Source organism: Sturnus vulgaris, chromosome 2 (genome assembly GCF_052056855.1).
Source record: "Sturnus vulgaris isolate bStuVul1 chromosome 2, bStuVul1.hap1, whole genome shotgun sequence".
In the NCBI taxonomy this organism is placed as follows: domain Eukaryota; kingdom Metazoa; phylum Chordata; class Aves; order Passeriformes; family Sturnidae; genus Sturnus; species Sturnus vulgaris.
This window is the reverse complement of record NC_142244.1, coordinates 119090718-119108351: the sequence shown is the minus strand read 5'-3', so window position 1 is coordinate 119108351 and position 17634 is coordinate 119090718. Positions and strand designations below refer to the sequence as shown.

General features: G+C 68.1%; 3 protein-coding genes across 4 annotated transcripts; 1 reads left to right on the top strand and 2 right to left on the bottom strand.

Moving 5' to 3' along the window:
• The first annotated feature begins 2319 nt into the window (after positions 1–2319).
• Positions 2320–9253, top strand: APBB1 (amyloid beta precursor protein binding family B member 1). Of its 2 annotated transcripts, XM_088160582.1 has the most exons (14): positions 2324–2373; positions 2875–3543; positions 3974–4152; positions 4438–4494; positions 4569–4675; positions 5046–5082; positions 5438–5575; positions 5687–5811; positions 6471–6585; positions 7224–7308; positions 7816–7899; positions 7993–8114; positions 8618–8794; positions 8860–9253. In XM_088160582.1, exons 2-14 carry the CDS (start codon positions 3012–3014, stop codon positions 9025–9027), a joined length of 1926 nt encoding a protein of 641 aa, XP_088016708.1. In that variant the 5' UTR covers positions 2324–2373; positions 2875–3011; the 3' UTR covers positions 9028–9253. The 2 variants fall into 2 exon arrangements, with proteins under 2 accessions (XP_088016709.1, XP_088016708.1); XM_088160583.1 differs by lacking the exon at positions 4438–4494 and having other exon boundaries at positions 2320–2373.
• A 403-nt stretch (positions 9254–9656) lies between these two features.
• SMPD1 (sphingomyelin phosphodiesterase 1) lies at positions 9657–13613 on the bottom strand. The gene is made up of 6 exons (XM_014890346.2): positions 13338–13613; positions 11797–12596; positions 11099–11270; positions 10943–11019; positions 10376–10521; positions 9657–10304 (listed from the first exon to the last, which is right to left on the bottom strand). The coding sequence occupies exons 1-6, from the start codon at positions 13578–13580 to the stop codon at positions 9889–9891; spliced, it is 1854 nt and encodes a 617-aa protein (XP_014745832.1). The 5' UTR covers positions 13581–13613; the 3' UTR covers positions 9657–9888.
• Positions 13614–14104: 491 nt separating this feature from the next.
• CCKBR (cholecystokinin B receptor) lies at positions 14105–17551 on the bottom strand. The gene is made up of 5 exons (XM_014890391.2): positions 17282–17551; positions 16079–16330; positions 15583–15838; positions 15386–15513; positions 14105–15081 (listed from the first exon to the last, which is right to left on the bottom strand). The coding sequence occupies exons 1-5, from the start codon at positions 17430–17432 to the stop codon at positions 14564–14566; spliced, it is 1305 nt and encodes a 434-aa protein (XP_014745877.1). The 5' UTR covers positions 17433–17551; the 3' UTR covers positions 14105–14563.
• Between the last annotated feature and the right edge of the window lie 83 nt (positions 17552–17634).

The following is a 17634-nucleotide window of genomic DNA, read 5'->3' as shown; positions in this document are numbered from 1 at the left end:
AGGCCAAGCAGGGACAGGAACGGTGCCTGGAGCTCAGTGGCACCATGGGCGCCTGCCTTGCCTGGGCGTTCTTCCAGCACTGGCCCATCTGCAGGGACAGAGACAGACTGGGACTGGGAACAAGGCTGGACTGGGCGGGACTGGGAGTGGGGACAGGGTTAGACTCGTCTGTATTGGGTCAGGCTTGTCTGTGCTGGCAGCAGGATCTGGGTTGGACTGGTCTGTGTACCCAGGAGAAAGTGGTCAGTGACCTGCTTGGCCGCTCAAACCCCGCAGGTCCCTGGGGCCAGTGGATCCCTGGGGATATCACAGGGGCTGTGGAGAGGTCACAGAGCAACTCTGGCCATCCGTGGGGGATCCTGGAGGGCAGCAGAGCTCACTCAGATCCTACTCATCATTCCCTGCCAGCCCCTGCCACCCAGGGGTTCCCAGGCCCTGGAGGTGGCCAGTGACCCTATTCTCAAGCAGGGCTGGAGGGAAAATCCAGGGAAGTCCATGCCTGCTCCTGGTCCCCGATGCTGGGAAGGCCTTAGGACAGATCACCTGTGGGTCCCACAGCATGGGCAGGACAAGCAGAGGATCAGATCCAGCTGGGGCTTGGGAAAGACAAGTCCTGCCTCACCCACTTGGTCTCCTGCTGGGACAGGGTGGCCCTGGTGGCCGGGTGTGCCTGCCTGAAGCTTAGCAAAGTCTTTCGCACATTCTGCATCTCCCTGGCATCTCATGGAACACCTGCAGCCTGGCTGGGACAGGTGCTCCTTGTTGGGAACACCTGGCTGAGGACCAGGCCCAGGGAGAGGTGAGAATGGGGCCACATTCAGGGGGACCGGGCACTGCTGGGGCTCCCCAGGGCTCAGTGCTGGGTCCAGTGCTGTCCAGCAGTTACCCAAGGTCTGGAGGGAGCAATAGAGTGTGTCTTCAGTGAGTTCATGGACGACACACGGTTGGTTGGGGCAGGGACCTGCTGAGGGCAGGAGGGCTGTGCAGAGGGAGCTGGACGGGCTGGACAATGGGCCAAGGCCAACAGTGTGAAGGTCAACAAGGGCAAGTGCTGGGTCTTCCACACAGGTCACCAAAATACCCTGCAACATTCTGGGCTGGAAGAGAGGCTGGAAAGCTGGGAAAGAACCTGGGGTTGCTAGTGACAGTGACTGGACAAGAGCTCAGGTGTGTCCAGGTGGGCAAGAGGCCGATGACATCTGGACTGTACCAGCCCCAGTGTGGGCACAGCCCCAGGGCAGGGACTGTCCCCTGTGCTGGGCACTGTGAGACCCTCGAGGACTGTGTCCACTTCTAGGCAAGAGAGACCCTGAGGGGCTGGAGCGTGTCCAGGGCAAGGAACGGAGCTGGGAAGGGGCTGGAGCCCCAGGAGGGGCTGAGGGAGCTGGGAAAGGGGCTCAGCCTGGAGAAAAGGAGGCTCAGGGGGGACCTTCCCAGGAAACAAGTGACAAGACAAGAGGAAACAGCTACAAGCTGTGCTTGGAGAAGTTCAGGTTGGACATCGGGAGCAATTTCTTCATGGAAAGGGGTGCCACATATTGTAAGGGACTGCCCAGGGGGGTTTGGAGTCCTCATCCCTGGAAGTGTTCAAGGAAGAACTGGATGTGGCACTCAGTGCTCTGGGATGAGTGACAAAGTAGGGATCAGTCACAGGTTGGACTCAGTTGGAGGTTATCGAACGAAGTGACTGTACAGGGTCAGACTGGTCCACACGGGGTGCAGGGACCCCGCATACCCTTTGTCACCATCGCTGCTCCCGCCTGACCCCTCCAGTCCCCGCAGTGCTGCCCCTCCGGGGTTGGCAAGAGCTGGGAGCCTCGAGACCCTCGCCCAGGGTTTAGGGGGTTGGGGGGCACTGCAGCCGCAGGGAGTCCAGTGCTGCGTTCGGTCCCGGTGCCAGCGCGGGGGCAGCAGGGTGGAACCCGGCGGTGCCGGTGCCTTGGGGGATGCCGCTAGGACTAACGAGGGGCTCAACTGGGCTGAACTGGTCCGTGGCATGGGGGGCACCGGCGGTCCCGCTGCCCGCCCGGAACAGCCGGAACGATGGGGCGGGCTCAGGCAGTGTCGGGGTCACCGGCCCCGGGAGTATCACTGGGGGGAAGGTCCCCCATTCCGCCAGTTCCCGCTGCCACCCTGGCTCGGATCGAGCTACCCGCCGCCGGCAAGGCCTGGGGCTCCCGCTCCCGGCGGGTACTCGGGGGTGTCCAGTGGTGCGTGCCGGGGAGGGTCCGGAGAGCTACCGGGGGTCCCGCGCGCTGTTGGTGCCGGAGGCGGCGCTGTCCCCCCCCCGCCGGCCGGAAGCGGAAGTGACGCGGCCCCGAGCCCCCCACCCTCCCCCCGCGACCCCCGGCAGCGGAGCCGCCGCGGCCGCAGGTACCGGCTATGGGGGCAGGGAGCGGGGAGGGGGGGGGGACACGGGCCGGCCCCGCCGCGCTGCGGGCAGGGATGAGGGGGCGAGGGGGGGCTGAGGCCCGTGGAGACCCCGCAGGCCCGGGCCGGGGGGGAAGCGGGAGAGGTCCGTGGGCGCGGGGTCCCGGTGGGATCTCCCTTGACAGGGTCGTGGGGCGGATGCGGAGGGGCCCCGGGCCGAGAGAGTCGCGGGGTGACCCCAGGGGTTGTGGTCGTTGCGGGGACTGCGGGGGACGCGGGGCCGTGCGGCGGGGGACAGTGCGGGATGCCGGGGCCGAGGGGGATGCTGGTGCGGTGGGGGGGGGGGGTCCCCGCGTCCCGGGGGAGGCGTGGGGGGACGCCGGTGCTGGGGAAACGCTCCCGGGTCCTTGAGAGGGCTGCGAGGGGATGCCGAGTCCTTGGGAGGACCCAGGGCCGCGGAGCGTCCGTGGCCGGGGGTCCTGGTGCTATCCCCGCTCCCCGCAGGCCCGATGGACGTGGAGGTGCCCCGGGGGCTGTAGGACCCCCCTGCCCTCCCCATCCCCAGCGGCGGCAGCTGCGGCCGGGCCGGGCCGGGGGTCCCGCCGCGCCGGGGGTCCCGCCCGTCCCCGAGTCCTCGCGCCATGTCGGGGGCCCTGAGCAAGCGCAGCGACCTGGCCAACGACAACCGGTGCCCGGGGCTGAGCCTGGGGCTGGGAGCGCCCCCCGACCCCCGCACCGGCCCCGGGGGGGCCCCGGCCGAGGAGCTGCCCGGCGCCGGGTGGGCGAAGGCCGGGCAGGACCAGAACCGCAACGAGCTCGAGCCGGGGCCGGGGCCGGGGCCGGGCCGGTCCCCCGGGGCGCACGGGGAGTCCCCCGGAGCGCTCGAGCCGGGGGTCCAGGCCCGCAATGCCCGGAACGCCGCCGGGGACCCACGGGCCTTGCTGATCGGCGCCTCGGAGGAGGAGGAGGATGATGAAGATGAGGAGGAGGACGAGGAGGAGGAGGACGGGGTCGGGGTCTCTCCACCGGCTCTGGGCACGGAGCGGGGCCTGCGGGAGCCCCCGGGGCGCAGCGCCAGCCACCTCTTCGGGGGGCCCGGCCCCGGCAGCGACGAGGACTCGAGCTGGGCCACGCTGAGCCAGGGCAGCCCCGGCAGCTCCCCCGATGAGCCAGGTGGGCACCGACCCGTGGGGCCCCAGTGACTTATGGCTGCCCTATGGAACCCCATGGTGACCTCTCACTGTCCCACAGCTGCCCCATGGAGGCTTCTGACAATCTATGGCTGCCCCACAAATGCTCCACACAGCCCAATGGCTGCCTCCACCTGCACCTTCCTATCATGCACCTGTGCTCCTATCAGCTCCATATCTTCCCTCATCCCTGGCTGTGTGCCCACTACTACACTCCCAGACTCCTGGGTGCCTTCCCTGGTCCCCCAGCCCCCTGGGCACTGTTCTGTGTCCCCAGCCCCAGTTAGTTCCATGCCCCCCCTTTGCTCCCTTGTCCCTGTGGGGCCCTCCTGAGGCATCCCTATGTTCCTGGGGCTGTGGAGAGCTGTGTGTGGAGTTGGGCTGACCCCCTGTGATCCCGCCATGCTTTGCAGAGTCGCTGTGGCCGTGTGGTGCAGGAGCACACGGGGACCTGCCCCCCGGGTGGCTGCGGGTGCAGGACACCTCAGGCACCTACTACTGGCATGTCCCCACTGGTACCACTCAGTGGGAGCCCCCCGGCGGGCCCCATGAGACCCCTTCCGATGGCAGCACCCCCACCGAGGGGCCCACCGTGAGTCGGGGCTAAGGGGGCTGGGCTTGGCCTAGGAGGTGGCTGTGCAGACACCGTGGGGCCACAGGGGGGGCTGTAGGGCGTGGGGTGAGTGGGGGATGATGGTGGGGTGGTTGTGGGGGGCACAGGGCACCCACGGTATGTGCGTGGGTTGCTCTTGGGGTTACCACGGGACTCCCGTAGTGTGCTGTGGGGTGACTGGAGGGAGCCGTGGGGCACTTGTGGGGTGACTGGGGGGCTGCTGTGGGGCTGCCCTATGGGACACCCTGACCCAGCCCCCTGCAGCTCTCCTGGACGAGCTTTGCCCCGGCCGAGACCTTCAATGATGGGGACTTGTGGAAGGTGAGAGGGGGTAGTGGAGGGGAAAGGGTGGGGATCAGTGCCCCCCCAGCCCCACAGAGCCCCCTTGCCCCTAGGACCCCACAGCTGAGGAAGAGGAAGAGGAGGAGGAAGAGGAAGATGAGGAGCCAGGAGTGTCTGACCTGGAGATGCTGTCACCAGGCCCAGGATCACCAGGAGAGGGGTGCGGTGTGGGGCACACATGGAAAATGCAGGACATGGGCAGGGCTGTCCCTGGGCCCTGTCGGGATGGGGGACCCTGGGTGACAAGCAAGAGAATGGACAGAGGGTGTCCGGTGTGAAGTGGGAGCTGAGTGGAGCAGGGATCCAGGTGTGGGGCAGGGAAGTGGGGTCTTGGGATGGGGGTTGGACTTGGGAGAGTCCCAGGATCTCAAGGCAGGGGTTTGAGGTGGAAAGTTCAAAGTACTCAGGGTGCAATGACCCCGGTGTGGGATGCAGGGGACCCCAGAGGGCTCTCAGGGACAGGGTTTGGGGGTAGGGAGGGCCCAGGGTCTCAGGGTGCAGTCACTGACCCCCCACCCTTCACCTCGCAGCATGGCCCTGGGTGAGGAGGATGCGCTGGTCTCCAAGGTAGGGCCAGTCTCTCCTGACCCTCCCAGCCCACAGGGCCCCTTCCCCACTCCCGTGGGGTCTGGTGCACTGCTGGGGGGCTGAGACACCCAACCCAGGGGTGCCCGAGGCTGTCACCTGCAGGACCTGTGGGGTCCGCTCCGCCCCGAGGGCCCGGGGCGGTGATGGCTTGGGTTACTGCTGGGGAGCTGAGACTGCCCCGCACCATCCTCCTGCCCCCTTGCCCCTCACCATTCACCCCCCGCCCCAAACCACCTCTGCCTCATGCTCCCTGCCTTTCCTGCGCCACATCACTCCCTTCTCCACTGCCACCTCCCCACAGCCCCAGCCCCACACATTCTCCCCTTGACCCCAGGGTCTCCCGGTTCGCTCTCTGGGCTGGGTGCAGCTGCGGGAGGAGGAGCTGGGTCCCGGCCGCAGCAGCAGCGCTGTCAGCGCCTGCATCCGGCAGCTCTCGGGGCCTCGTGATGGTCCTCCCGGCAGCTGGGGGGAGGTGAGTGACCCCAGACCCCTCTGTGCCCCCCACATTCCTCCCTCACCTTCTCCACTGCCCCCCTGGCACCTGGGGGGTGAAGTATCCTGCTGAAGGTGCGGTGCCCCCCAGGCACGGGCGCTGCTGCTGCTCGAGGACCGCACGCTGAAGCTCGTGGACCCCCAGGACCGGGCACTGCTGCACGCACAGCCCGTGGGCGGCATCCGCGTGTGGGGCGTGGGGCGGCACGGCAGCAGGTGGGGGGCACGTGTGGGGCTGGGGGACACGGGGATGCCCACGTTGTGTGGAGCTTGAGGTGGCACTGGGGCCCGGTGTGGGGGGCGTGGGGTTCTGGTGTGTGCAGGGGACTCAGTACACGTGGGGTGCAGGCATGGGAGGGATCTGCGTGTGTGGGACCCCCGTGGGGCATGGAGGTCTCACACAGTGTGGGGTGGGAGCTCTGGAATCCCGTGTATGTGGGGCTGGCCATGGGGCGTGGAGGGGGCCATGGGGCGTGGAGGGGGCCATGGGGCTGGGATCCCCACACGGGTGAGGTGTGGGGCTGTCGGGGTCACGTGCACAGGGCCGGGAGGTCCCACATGCGGATATGGTCCCATGGATAGGGCAGGTGGGGGCCATGGGGTCCCAACAGTGAGCCCCCCCCCAGCAGAAATGGGTGTGGGGCAGGATCAGACCTTCCCCTAGGGGGTATGGGATGGGTCCTGGGGCTGGGGAGGAGGAGGGTCTGTGCCCCCCCGGCACCCCCTAACCCCGCTCTGTCCCACTGTGCTGCCGGGGATACAGGGAGAGGTATGGCCCCAACCTGTCCCCAGACCCCCAGTGTCCCCAGTCCCAGCTCGGACTGGGTGGGGATGGGACTGGGGTGGTCCTGAGCGTGCCCCCATCGTCCCCCCAGGGACTTTGCATACGTGGCCCGGGACCCCTTGACGCAGGTGCTGAAGTGCCACGTGTTCCGCTGCGAGGGGCCAGCCAGCGCCATCGCTGCCGGGCTGCACCGGGTCTGTGCCCAGGTGAGACCCTCCCAGACCTCCTCAGGACCCCCTCAAACTGCCCCTGTAGCCTGCACCGTGTCTCTGTGCCCAAGTGAGACCCCCCGCTTAAACTTCCCCAGAACCCTTGCTCTGGCTGGCAGTGGTTCTGTGTTCAGGTAAAACCCTCCCAGCCTTCTGCTGGTGTTCCCCTAAACTGCCACCTTGGCCTGAGCTGTGACTCTGCCTACATGAGACCCCCAAAAAGTCCCCAAGAACCCCCCGCCTGGCCTGCACCAGGGCTGGGCCCGGGTGAGACACCCCCAAGACCTCCCAGGCCCAGGTAACCCACCCCAAGTTCCCCTTCCTTGGTCTGCACCACATCTGTGCCCAGGTGAGACCCCCAGAAACCTGCCAGGACTTGCCCTAGCCTGCACCACATCTGCACACAGGTGAGACCTCCAGGCCCCTCCAGCCAGCCCCCAGGCCTGTTCCTGGGTGAGCCCTTGCCCACACCAGTGTCCCCACAGACCTGGCACAGGGATCCCTGGGGGTCCCTCTGGGTGTCCATGCTGTGACAGCCCCTTGTGTGACATCTGGGGGACTGTGGGTCACCACGGGGGTCCCTGGAGGTCACTGTGGTGTGACATCTGGGTTGGCCATGTCCCCCTGTCCCCCAGCTGACGGCAGAGCGGCGAAGTGCCCGGGCAGCAGGCAACGGCCTGGGGACAGAGCCCCCCCGGCTGGGGGAGCCTCCCCTGCAGGGTACGGGGCTCGGGGTACCTGTGAGAGAACTGGGGTGGCTCTGGGGAGGCATCTGGGGGTCTGGGAGTGACTAGGAAGGGCTGGAGGACTGCTGGGGGAGTCCTGCCAGGGTATAGGGCGACTACAGGGGTGGGGGCCTGTGTCTCTGGAGATTGCATTCACTGGGGTAGGGCAGTTGGAAGAGAGGGTAGCTTTTAGGGAGGCTTTGGGGGTATCTGATGATGTCCCCCACCACAGCAGAGCTCCTGGCCCCCAAGAGAACAGCAGTGCAATTGGGGGTGTTGGGAGTTCTGGGGATACTCTGGGGGAGTGTTGGGTTGCTCTGGGGGGGTCTTGAAGGGCTCTGGGGAGGTCTGCCATGTCCCCCCCACACTGGAGTGCCCAGCGTCCAAGAGGCCTTGGGGGGCTGGGTGAGCACTGAGGGGTGAGGAGGGGTTCTGGAGGGATGTTGGGGCTCTGGGGTGTTCTGGGGGCCTCTGCGGGTGTCTGACAGTGCCTCCCCCACAGTGGAGTTCCCAGCCCCCAAGAGTGAGGTGGTTCAGCGCTTCCCCGTGTGTTACCTGGGCTGTGTCCCTGTTGCCAAGCCAGTAGGTGAGTGGGGGACTCGAGGGGAAGGGGGAGTGTCTCGGGGGCCTCCTCCAGCACAGGTGGGGCAGCTGTGGCTGCTTGTCCCTGTGCCCCCAGGCATGGACGTGATCAACGCGGCACTGGAGGCAGCGCTGGCCCCTGGCTCAGGGGAGCCCCCTGCACCCACCCCCGTGGTGGTCAGTGTGGCCCCCGCCACCCTCACCATTGCTCACCGCCAGGTGTGTGCCCTCCTCGGACCCCCGTGCCCTGGGGCCCCCACCCATGCCCTCCATCACCCACCACCAGGTGCATCCCCACCTGCGACCACCACCCTGGCCTAGGGGGGCTGTGGTGACCCCCTCCCACTCTGGGGAAATGTGGTGACCCCCATCCTCACTGGTGACTCCTTCCTGTTCTGGGGTCTGAGTGACCCTGTCACATGCCAGAGGGGCTGCAGAGACCCATCCTTGTCCCAGGGAGCCATGATGGCTCCTTCCATCATGTCCCCATCCCACCACATCCCTTGGGGGATCCCTTCCCACCCTGGGGGACTGTGCTGAACCCTCCCAACCCCAGGGTATCACAGTGCACCCCCCCCCACCCTTTCTGGTAAGCACCTTGGTGATACCTCATGTGCCCTGCTGACCCTGTCCCCATCCTGGGGGTGCCTCGACGACCCCCTCCCCACCCTGGTGCCCCCCTCCTCATGCTGAGGTGCACCGGTGACCCCCGTGCCCCCCAGACAGAGGCGGTGCTGTGCGAGTGCCGCGTGCGGTTCCTGTCCTTCATGGGGGTGGGACGCGACGTCCGCGCCTTCGCCTTCATCATGGCCAGCGCCCCCGGCACCTTCCGCTGCCACATGGTGTGGTGTGAGCCCAACGCCGCGGGGCTCAGCGAGGCGCTGCAGGCCGCCTGCGTGGTGAGTGCCACCCCCGCGCCCCCCCCGGCTCCCCGCGCCCCCGCTGACCCCCTCGCTCCCCACAGCTCCGCTACCAGAAGTGCCTGGATGCGCGGCCCCAGGCCTCCAGCTCCTGCCTGCCGGCGCCCCCGGCTGACTCGGTGGCAAGGCGGGTGGGCTCCTCTGTGCGCCGGGGGGTGCAGACCCTCCTGGGGACCCTCAAACCGCGGCGGGGAGGGGCGCAGACCCCCTGAGTGGGACAAGGGCGTGGGGGGCGTGCGGCTGGGCAAGGCAGCGTGGGGGGGCAGGAGCACTGACCCAACGCTCCAGGGCACAGCGTTACCTGGGGTGTTGGGTCAGGGGTCCTGGCCCCACCAGTGCCCCCACGGTGGGTCACGCCCCCCCCAAGGTCCCCAATGCATGTGGCGTAACGAGGGTCTGTGTTGTACTAAATCATTAATTAATAAACCCATTCCACCAGCCCGGCTCGGCTCTGCATTTGGCCTCACACAGGGAGGAGCAGCAAGAGAACGAAGAGCAGGGATGAGGGTGTTGTGTCTGGTTTAGGTCTTCCTAGGATGTTGCAGGTGAAGAAAGGCAGTGAGGTCCACCCACACCTTATTAGGGGCCTGATGGGAGTTACAGGAACCATGGGCTGATCCCAATTGCGATCCCAGTGGGTGAGAATAAGGACAAGGAGGTGGAGTGGTGATGTCCCAGCATCCCTGATTTGGGTCTCCCTAAGTTGTGGCTGAGAACTGTGGTGAGGATAAAGGACAGTGGGGTCCATCACACCTGTACTGGGGGGTGATGGGAGCATGAGGACTGTGTGCTGATCATGATCCCAGTTCCAGTCCTGGTGGGAGCGGATAAGGAGGGGTGGTGGTATTCATTGTGCCTTTATTGTGTAACTGGTGGGACATGGGGACCATGTGCAATTCCCGACCTCACTCCCTGTGACCCTGTGCCGATCCCGCTCCCAGCCCCGCTCCTGGTGTGACCATGTGCTGACTACAATCCCGCTCCCTGTGTAAGTGTATCCCTGCCCTGCTTCCCGTGAGACCACTGTTTCTGGTGTGACCATGTCCCAGCCCTTGCTCCTGCCGGCCCCCGGGTCAGCAGAGCCGCCGCTGCTGCCAGAGCTCCTGGATGCGTGGGAAGGGCAGCGTGGGGCGCAGGGGCCGGCAGAGCTCGGGGTCGGCAGCGCGGCCGGAGCGCAAGGCGCAGAGCAGGGCGGCCTTGCAGGGGCCGCTGCAGGGCTCGCGGGGCGGGTGCCCCTTGTGCAGGTGGAACCAGAAGAGCTGGAAGAGCTGCTCGTCATCCTGCATGCGCCGCACCAGCCGGTCCCAGTCGGCCGGGAAGGCCGCGGGCAGCCCGTAGGCCTCGCGCGCGCTGTAGAGCCGCTGCCAGCGCGGGGGCGTCCCCGGGGGCGCCGCGTTGGCCTCCGTCAGGTTCAGGATGAACGTCTCGTGGTCCAGGACCGCATGGGAGCTCCCGGGGTAGGAACCGGCCACCTCGTACACGCGGTACCCTGCGTGGGAGGGACAGTCAGCGCCGGGGATGGGGGTGCCGGGGGGACATGTGGCGGGGTTTGGGGCGCACCGGGATTGAGGTTGATGTAGGTGGTGACGCTTGGTGCGACGAAGGCAATGGAGACGGGACGTGACAGCGTCTCCTCATCGTAGAACAACTCGAACTCGTCCAGGTGAGTGTGCCCGAAGAACTGGGCTGCAATGGTGCCCTCGAACCTGCCATGGTGGGGGGACGGGGGGTGGCACCCAGACTCCCAGACCCTCCATCTCCAAGACTCCTCACCCTGGAACCCCAACCCGAGCCTGGCCCTCGGGTCCAGCATGTGGGGTGGGGGTTCGGATACATGAGGTGCGGGTCTGGCACATGGGATGGTCCACGGTGTGGGGTAGAGGTCTGGTCTAGGGGTCCAGTATATGGGGTAGGGGCCTGTTGTATAGAGCGGGGGGACCATGTGTGGGAGTTCAGGTTGTGGAGCCAGGCTCTGCCTTGTGGGGTGGGGGTCGAGGGCACATAGACAAGGGCAGGGCGCCAGCACATGGAGTTTGAGGTCAGGGCACAGAGTGGCATGTGGGGTAGGGCACATGGTCAGGGGTCTGGCACATGGTGTGGGGGCCTGGGCAGGGGTCAGGCACTGACCTGTTGACGATGCGGTAGTAGTTCCAGCTCCAGCTGCGCAGACAATGGGCTGGGGGTATGTGCCCGATGATGTGCACCTGTGGACAGGGAGCCGGGGCTGGGGGTTTGCCCAGGGCCCACTGGAACCCTCCATATCACCCCAGAACCCCCCCACACCTTCTCCCCATCACGCTCAGCATCTGCCAGGACCCCCATGAGCCACTGGAGCTGCCCTGCAGGGTCAGTGGCGTTGATGAGGAGCCAGAAGTTGGCCTGGGAGCAGAAGTTCATGTTGAGGGAGACGAGGCGTAACCCAGGCCAGACCTGTGCTGTGTAGAACCCGCCGGCGCTGCGTGGAAAAGGAAGGTCAGTGCTGTGTCCCCTAATCCACAGACCCTGCACCCCTCCCACGACCTCCAGCTCTCTGCCACCTGCACTGCCCACCCACCTACAGCCTCCAGCCTGGGGCCTCTGCTACCCCACAGCCCTCTCTGTACCCCAACCAGCCATGACCCCACTCCTCGCACCTCTCCCCCCATGAAGCTGAGACACCTGCCCCCATCCCCAGCTAGCCTGGTACCGCCCCTGCCCCAGCTCTGTGTCCTGCTAGTCTTGAGCCCCCAGTAGCCCGGAGTCCCCAGCTCTGAGCCCCCAGTCTGTGCTACTGCAGCTCCCCCACCCAAGAACACCTGATAACGCAGAGCCCCCTCAGTCTGGAGCCTCCCAGCCCTGGTACCCCAAATGCCACAGACCCAGGCCCCCAGTAGCCTAGAACCCCCACCCCCGTGCCCTTGTATTCCTGCAACCCACACTCTCCATCCCTGGACCCTCAACAGACTGGAACCCTGCACCCCCCGGCCCTGCCCCGTGCCCACCGCAGGGTGTGCAGGGCGGCGGGGGGCAGCCAGTCCTGCCAGGCCTCGGCCATGGCATCGTACAGCCACGCGGCCGACCGGTTGCCACGCACGTAGGGCGGGGGGAAGGCGTTCACTGGGGTGGCCTCATGGTTGCCCACGGCCGGGAAGACGCGCAGCCCCCCGAGGCGGGCGCGCAGCAGGGCTGTCACCGTGCGCAGTGCCCGCAGCTGGTCCCCGCGGCTCTGCTGCCACACGTCGTGCGCAGGGATATCCCCGGTCCAGTACGCTGCCGCAAAGCCGCCGGTGCCATTGCCGGTGCTGTTACTGGTGTGACTGGTGCTGTTGGGGAGCTGTGCCAGCAGTGCATCGATGGTGTGCAGTGGAAGGTCACACTTGCTGTAGGAGCCCCAGAACCCCGCCACGGCCGGCCCCTCACCGGGGGCCCCGCGGCAGCACAGAGGGTCAGGACAGGCAGCGGCACTGCCCGGCACATACTGACGGTCCCAGTGCAGGTCCGTGAGGAAGAGAATGCGGGCGGTGGGCGCTCCAGGAGGTGGCGGCGTGGGCGGCCGCACTGGTGGCTTGGGGGCGGCAGGCAGGGACAGGTTCCAGGCACCCAGGATGTCCCAGTGGCCACAGTGGGGACCCAGCAAGAGCCCGCAGGCCTCGGGCGGGCGCAGCACGGATCGTGCCCAGGCTGCCACCACGTCGCCCTGGAAGAGCTGGACGGCCTGGCGGCACACGGGTGGCCGCGCCAGCCGCAGCTCCTGGCACAGCCGCGACGCCACGCGCCCCACGCGGGCCACGTTCGGCTCCAGCTGCAGAAGGATGGACATTCGGGATGGTCCCAGCGTCCCACACCTCTTGCTATCCTCGCTGCCCTCCGCCCACCATCTCCCCAGGACAGCCCCTACACATTGAACTCAGCTGCTTTCACTGGCTTGTGCCGGTCAGCACCTCGGCATGGGCAGGGCACCCCCGGCGTAGACACGGCAATCCCCGGGCATGGGCACGACACCCCCGGCATGGGCACTCCCAGCTGCCATCAATGTGCTGCGCCCAGCGGCTCCCCGGGACGGACCTGTCACTGTCCCACACCCGCCGGCCACTCCAGCGCACTCAGCTGGATATCCCGAGGCCAGACGGGATCCACACGGTCCCCCAGCTCCTCTGTTCCCCGGCCCAGTTCCCCCGAGCGGAGCCGCTGGCGTGACCCCGCCCGTCCCCGTCCCTGTCCCCGTTCCCCTTTCGGCCGTCCCAGCCTGTCATTCTCCCGTCCCCGCCCGTCCCTGTCCCCATTCCCAACCTGGTCTCGTGTCTGTCACAAGCCCCGACCTGCCCCGGCGCGTCACGAGTGACTGGCCCGGCCTGTCTCTGCCCTGTCCCTGTCCTGTCCCTGCTGTCCCGTCCCCTCTGCCCCCGTTCCTGTCCCATTCCGGTTTTCCCCGCTCTTCCCGTTCTGGTATCCCGGTGTCCGCCCATGCCCGTGTCTCGCCCGGTGTTCCGGTATCCCCCCGGTGCCCCCCGTCTCCCGGCACTCCCCGATCCCCCGTGCCCACCTGCAGCGCCAGGTCCAGCGCCCCGAAGAGCACCCGGCAGGCCGGGCACGACATGTTCCGCCAGCTCCAGCGCGGCGCCTTCGCCGCCAGCTGCTCCTCGGGGCCGGGCGGCGACGCCGCCGAGAGCGGCAGCCCCGGCAGCGTCAGCAGCGCCAGCAGCGGCAGCGCGGCCAGGGCCAGCGGCAACGATCGGCACCGCGGCCGCGCCATGGGGCCCGGCGGGGCCCGAACCCCGGCGGCCATGGCCGAGCGAGGGGCGGGGCCGGGCGGGGGCGGGGCCGACCCACGCCATTTATTGCTAAGGGGGCGGGGTCAGAGCAGGGGCGGGGCTGTGGGCAGGGCCCGGCGCCGAGAGTGCGGAGGCGTGGCCTCGAGGGGCATGACCAATGTCCGCGGGGCTGAGCGGAAATGGGGCGTGGCCACCCGAGGCGGGGGCCGTATGCAAATGAAGGACTCGGGCCTACGTGAGGCATGCGGGGCACGATGGGAGATGGAGTCCTGGGACCTGTTCCCTGGCGGTGTTCCCGGTGTTCCCTGGCGGTGTTCCCTGGGGACCCTCTTCCCTGCATACGGTCACATCCCCGGGACGGCACTAGGGGCACCGGGCCCGGGGCTCCCATCCCCCCAGCTACTGCCGCCGGGTTCAGCAGTTCCCGCAGCGGAGGGTCCCAGCCCGAAGTCCCGCGCGGTGCCGACCCCACGTCCCGCCCGGAGCTGCCCCGCGGTGCCTCCGTGCTGGCGGGGCAGGAGCGCTGGGAGCAGCGGCGCAGGTGGGCACGGGGTCTGTTTATTGTGACCGTAGCCGGGGAGCAGCGCGGGGTGACCTCGGGCTGGGCTGGGGATGCCTCGACCTCCCTCAGCTTCCGACCTGCCCAGCCCCAAAGGCTCCTCCCGCCCGCCCCCACCCGGCCGGGGGTCGGAGCGCTGGGATTGAGCGGGGGACGGTGGGCAAGGGTGCCCCGGGAGGGCGGGAGACTGGGAGTGCAGCGGAGAGGGGCACGGGGGTGCTGGCAGGGCAGGGGTTCATGCTCGGGGGTGACCAGCTCACAGGGGGCCAGGCACTGGTGTAAGGGGGTTTAGCTCAGGGGTCCCAGGCTGCTGAGAATGCTGTAGCTGAACTTGCAGAGAAAGGTGTTGGCCATGGGGGGCTCGTGGGGGTCCAGCTCACGTGGGTCCCAGGCACTGGTGTTGGAGGGATCAGGGGGTTCCAGCTCAGGGGTGCCGGCTCAGGGGGGTCCCAGGCTGCTGACGGTAGTGTAGCTGAACTTGGAGAGCGAGGCACTGGCCATGGGGGGCTCGTCCTCGGGCGGGCGGCGGGGGCAGGCACGGCGGCACCCCCAGCCTGCGCAGGTGGCCCCAAAGGCCTTGCGGAAGCGGCGGTTCATGAAGCAGTAGATGAGGGGGTTGGCGCAGGCTGAGGTGTAGGACAGCAGGTGGATGAAGGCGATGGGGGTCCCCGAGAGTGCCCGCTGGGCTGCCCTCGGGGCAAAGGCACGCCAGGTGTTGGCGGCGAAGATGGGCAGCCAGCAGAGGAAGAACATAGCCACGATGACCACCAGCATGCGGATCACACGCCGCTTGGCCGCCAGCTGGGCCCCCGAGCTGTTGATGCGTGCCCGGTCCTGCAGCGCAGCCGCCCCCAGCGCCCGCAGCTCCAGTGCTGCGCCCGGACGTGAGAGCTGCAGGTAGCACCCGTCACCCTCATCGCAGGTGGGCGCTGGGTCCCCCCCAATGCCACGCTGGGCTGCGGAGTGAGGAGGCATGGTCACGGCCACGGCACTGTACGGACACGCTGCACCCCAACACCACGGGGACATCCTCCAGGGGGATGGGGTGAGGGGACGTGGAAATGGCCATGGCACCATGGGGACATGCTGCACCCCAAGGCTACAAGGATGTCCCCAGGAAAGGGTTCCCTGAGGAGCACACCACTGTGGAGAGCAGGGGGGAAGGCTCAGCCCTGCGTCTCCTCCTGGGGTGGGCAGTCTGCCCACAGGGGAGTCACACCAACAGTCACCCCCAGCGTCACCCCCGCCACATCCCCTCACCTGCCACCTCCCTCTTGACGTCCAGATCAAAGCGGATGCCACGGTAGAGCTCACGGGAGATGAGCCCGTATGCCACCGTCATCACTACGCCTGGGATGAAGAAGAGGACGAGGAGCAGCAGGACGTACCTGGGAGAGGCGGCCCCGTCACTTGGCATCCCCTCTCCCCCGTGTTCCCGCTCCCTCCCCGGGACTCACCAGACCTGCCGGACGCGCTCGCTGGGCCAGTGGTGCGTGCACTGCGCGGGGGGCGGGCGGGGGGCGGCGGGACGCGTGGTGCTGTACACGGCGTAGGGCAGCATCAGCAGCGCCGCCAGCGCCCAGGTGCCCGCGATGACGCGGCAGGCGTGGGACCGCGTCTGCCAGGCACGCGATTGCAGCGGGTTGCAGATGGCACTGTAGCGCTCGATGGCGATGGCCACCAGGCTGAAGGTGGACACGGCCACCGAGACCCCTGCGGGTAGCAGGACGTGTCGGTGGACATGGCGTGACACTGCAGGCGCCCACCTCCTCCTGAAGCGCCTCACTGTATTCCATGTCCCCGTGAGGTAGGGATAAGCTCCCCACATATCCACGGGGTAGGGACGAGCCCCCTCCCTTTTCCCCCACGTGCCAGCCAGGTAGGGATGAGTCCCCTTGCTGTGCCCCACCCTAACCAGGAGGGAGGGACAGGCCCCCATGTGCCCCACCCTACCCATGAGGTAGGCGACGAGCTTGCAGACGACGTCGCCGAAGATGAAGGCGCCCATGAGGCCGGGCAGGAGGGTGAAGGGCATGCAGCACAGTGCCAGGAGCAGGTCACTCAGTGCCAGGGACAGCAGGAAGCAGTTGGTGACGGTGCGCAGTCGCCGGTTCAGCGCCAGCACGGCCACAACCAGCGCATTGCCCCCAACGCTCAGCACGAAGATCAGCACGTACAGCACCACACGCACTGCCACGTCCACCTCTGTGGGCAGCAGGGCACCGGCGCTGCGTTGGGACCCTGGGTGCTCCCCAGAGGCACCCCGAGGGCACCCCAGAGACACTCAGGTGGCACCCTAGAGGCACTCTGAAAGCACTCCCGAGGCCACCATAGAGACACTCTATGGCACCCCGAGGGTAGCCCGGTTGCCCCCCAGACACACCCTGAAGACACCTCAAAGGCACCCCAGCACAGGCCCAGGCACTGGGACACCGGGGCTCCAGCGTGAGCGCCGCGGGCTCGGTGCAGACCCATCAGATGAGTGCATCGTTCCCCCCCGTGTGGCAGCCGGCGGGATTTGGGGCGAACCCCACGCCCCTCGGCTCAATTTCGCGAGGCTGAGGGACCCTCACCCAGGTGGGTGCCCCCGTCCTGCCCACCCTCCGCCTCGGTGCTGAGCCGTGGCTCCCACGGGGACCGGGGCCCCGGGACGTGCAGCCCAGAGAGCGGAGTGACAAGCCGGAGCTGGGATGAGGAGAGGGGTCTTGGCTCTGGTGATAGGGTGGGATGGGGCCGTCCCAGCCGAGAGTCCAATTGGAGGTCCCGGTCCCGGCAGTGGGGCAGGGGTGCGGGGTGAGCGGTGTCTGAGTCCGTGGCGTCCCTGTCGGAGTCCTCTCCGCCCTGCTGCTGCCGCCGGCACAGCCCGGCGTGTTCCCCCCAGGCAGCGCCGAGATCCGCATCGGGACCACTGGGCAGTGCCGGGGCCACCGAGCTCCTGCCCGGGGCGCGGGAATCGGGGATGATGGGTGCGATAAGGGGCACGGCGGGGGACGGGCAGCACCGGTCAGGGACCGGGAGAACCGGAGCGCAGGGCGGCGGGCACCGGGCTGGCACGGCGGGACGACGCGGGGTGCCGGCGTGCCGGGGAGCGCAGGGCCGGGCACGAAGGGGGGTCCCTTCCCGGGTCCATCCCGCTCCGTCCCCCCGCATTCTCACCTCTGGGCGCCGGGGGCCCGCGGAGGCCCCTGCGGAGGAGGTCGCAGACCGAGCCGTTGGTCCCGTTGCCGGTGGCGGGTCCGTTCCCGGTGCCGTTCTCAGAGCGGCAGAGCATCTCCTGCAGCGACACGTTGAGGGGCCGGGGGTCCATAGCGGGGACCCCCCCGCCTCCCCCCGCCCCTCCTCCGGCAGGAGGCACCGGGAAGGAGCAGACACCGGGAGGCTCCGGGAGGGACGAGGCTCCGATCCGCTCGGAGCCGCCGGTGGATAAGCGGGGGCGGCGCCCGGCGCGGGGCGGGCCGGGGGCGGGGGGCGGTGGCGGCGGCGAGGGGAGCCCGGGGGGTGCTGGAGGG

Excerpts from the sequence above, each read along its gene's own strand:
- APBB1 (XM_088160582.1), top strand. The coding sequence starts at position 3,012 with ATGTCGGGGGCCCTGAGCAAGCGCAGCGACCTGGCCAACGACAACCGG. Across the intron at positions 8,115-8,617 it reads TCACCATTGCTCACCGCCAG|ACAGAGGCGGTGCTGTGCGA; the intron begins GTGTGTGCCCTC and ends CGTGCCCCCCAG. Across the intron at positions 8,795-8,859 it reads CGCTGCAGGCCGCCTGCGTG|CTCCGCTACCAGAAGTGCCT; the intron begins GTGAGTGCCACC and ends CGCTCCCCACAG.
- SMPD1 (XM_014890346.2), bottom strand. The coding sequence starts at position 13,580 with ATGGCCGCCGGGGTTCGGGCCCCGCCGGGCCCCATGGCGCGGCCGCGG. Across the intron at positions 12,597-13,337 it reads CGCTGGACCTGGCGCTGCAG|CTGGAGCCGAACGTGGCCCG; the intron begins GTGGGCACGGGG and ends ATCCTTCTGCAG. Across the intron at positions 11,271-11,796 it reads GCCGCCCTGCACACCCTGCG|CGCCGGCGGGTTCTACACAG; the intron begins GTGGGCACGGGG and ends TTTTCCACGCAG.
- CCKBR (XM_014890391.2), bottom strand. The coding sequence starts at position 17,432 with ATGGACCCCCGGCCCCTCAACGTGTCGCTGCAGGAGATGCTCTGCCGC. Across the intron at positions 15,839-16,078 it reads GCTCGTCGCCTACCTCATGG|GGGTCTCGGTGGCCGTGTCC; the intron begins GTAGGGTGGGGC and ends TGCTACCCGCAG. Across the intron at positions 15,082-15,385 it reads CGTCAAGAGGGAGGTGGCAG|CCCAGCGTGGCATTGGGGGG; the intron begins GTGAGGGGATGT and ends CTCACTCCGCAG.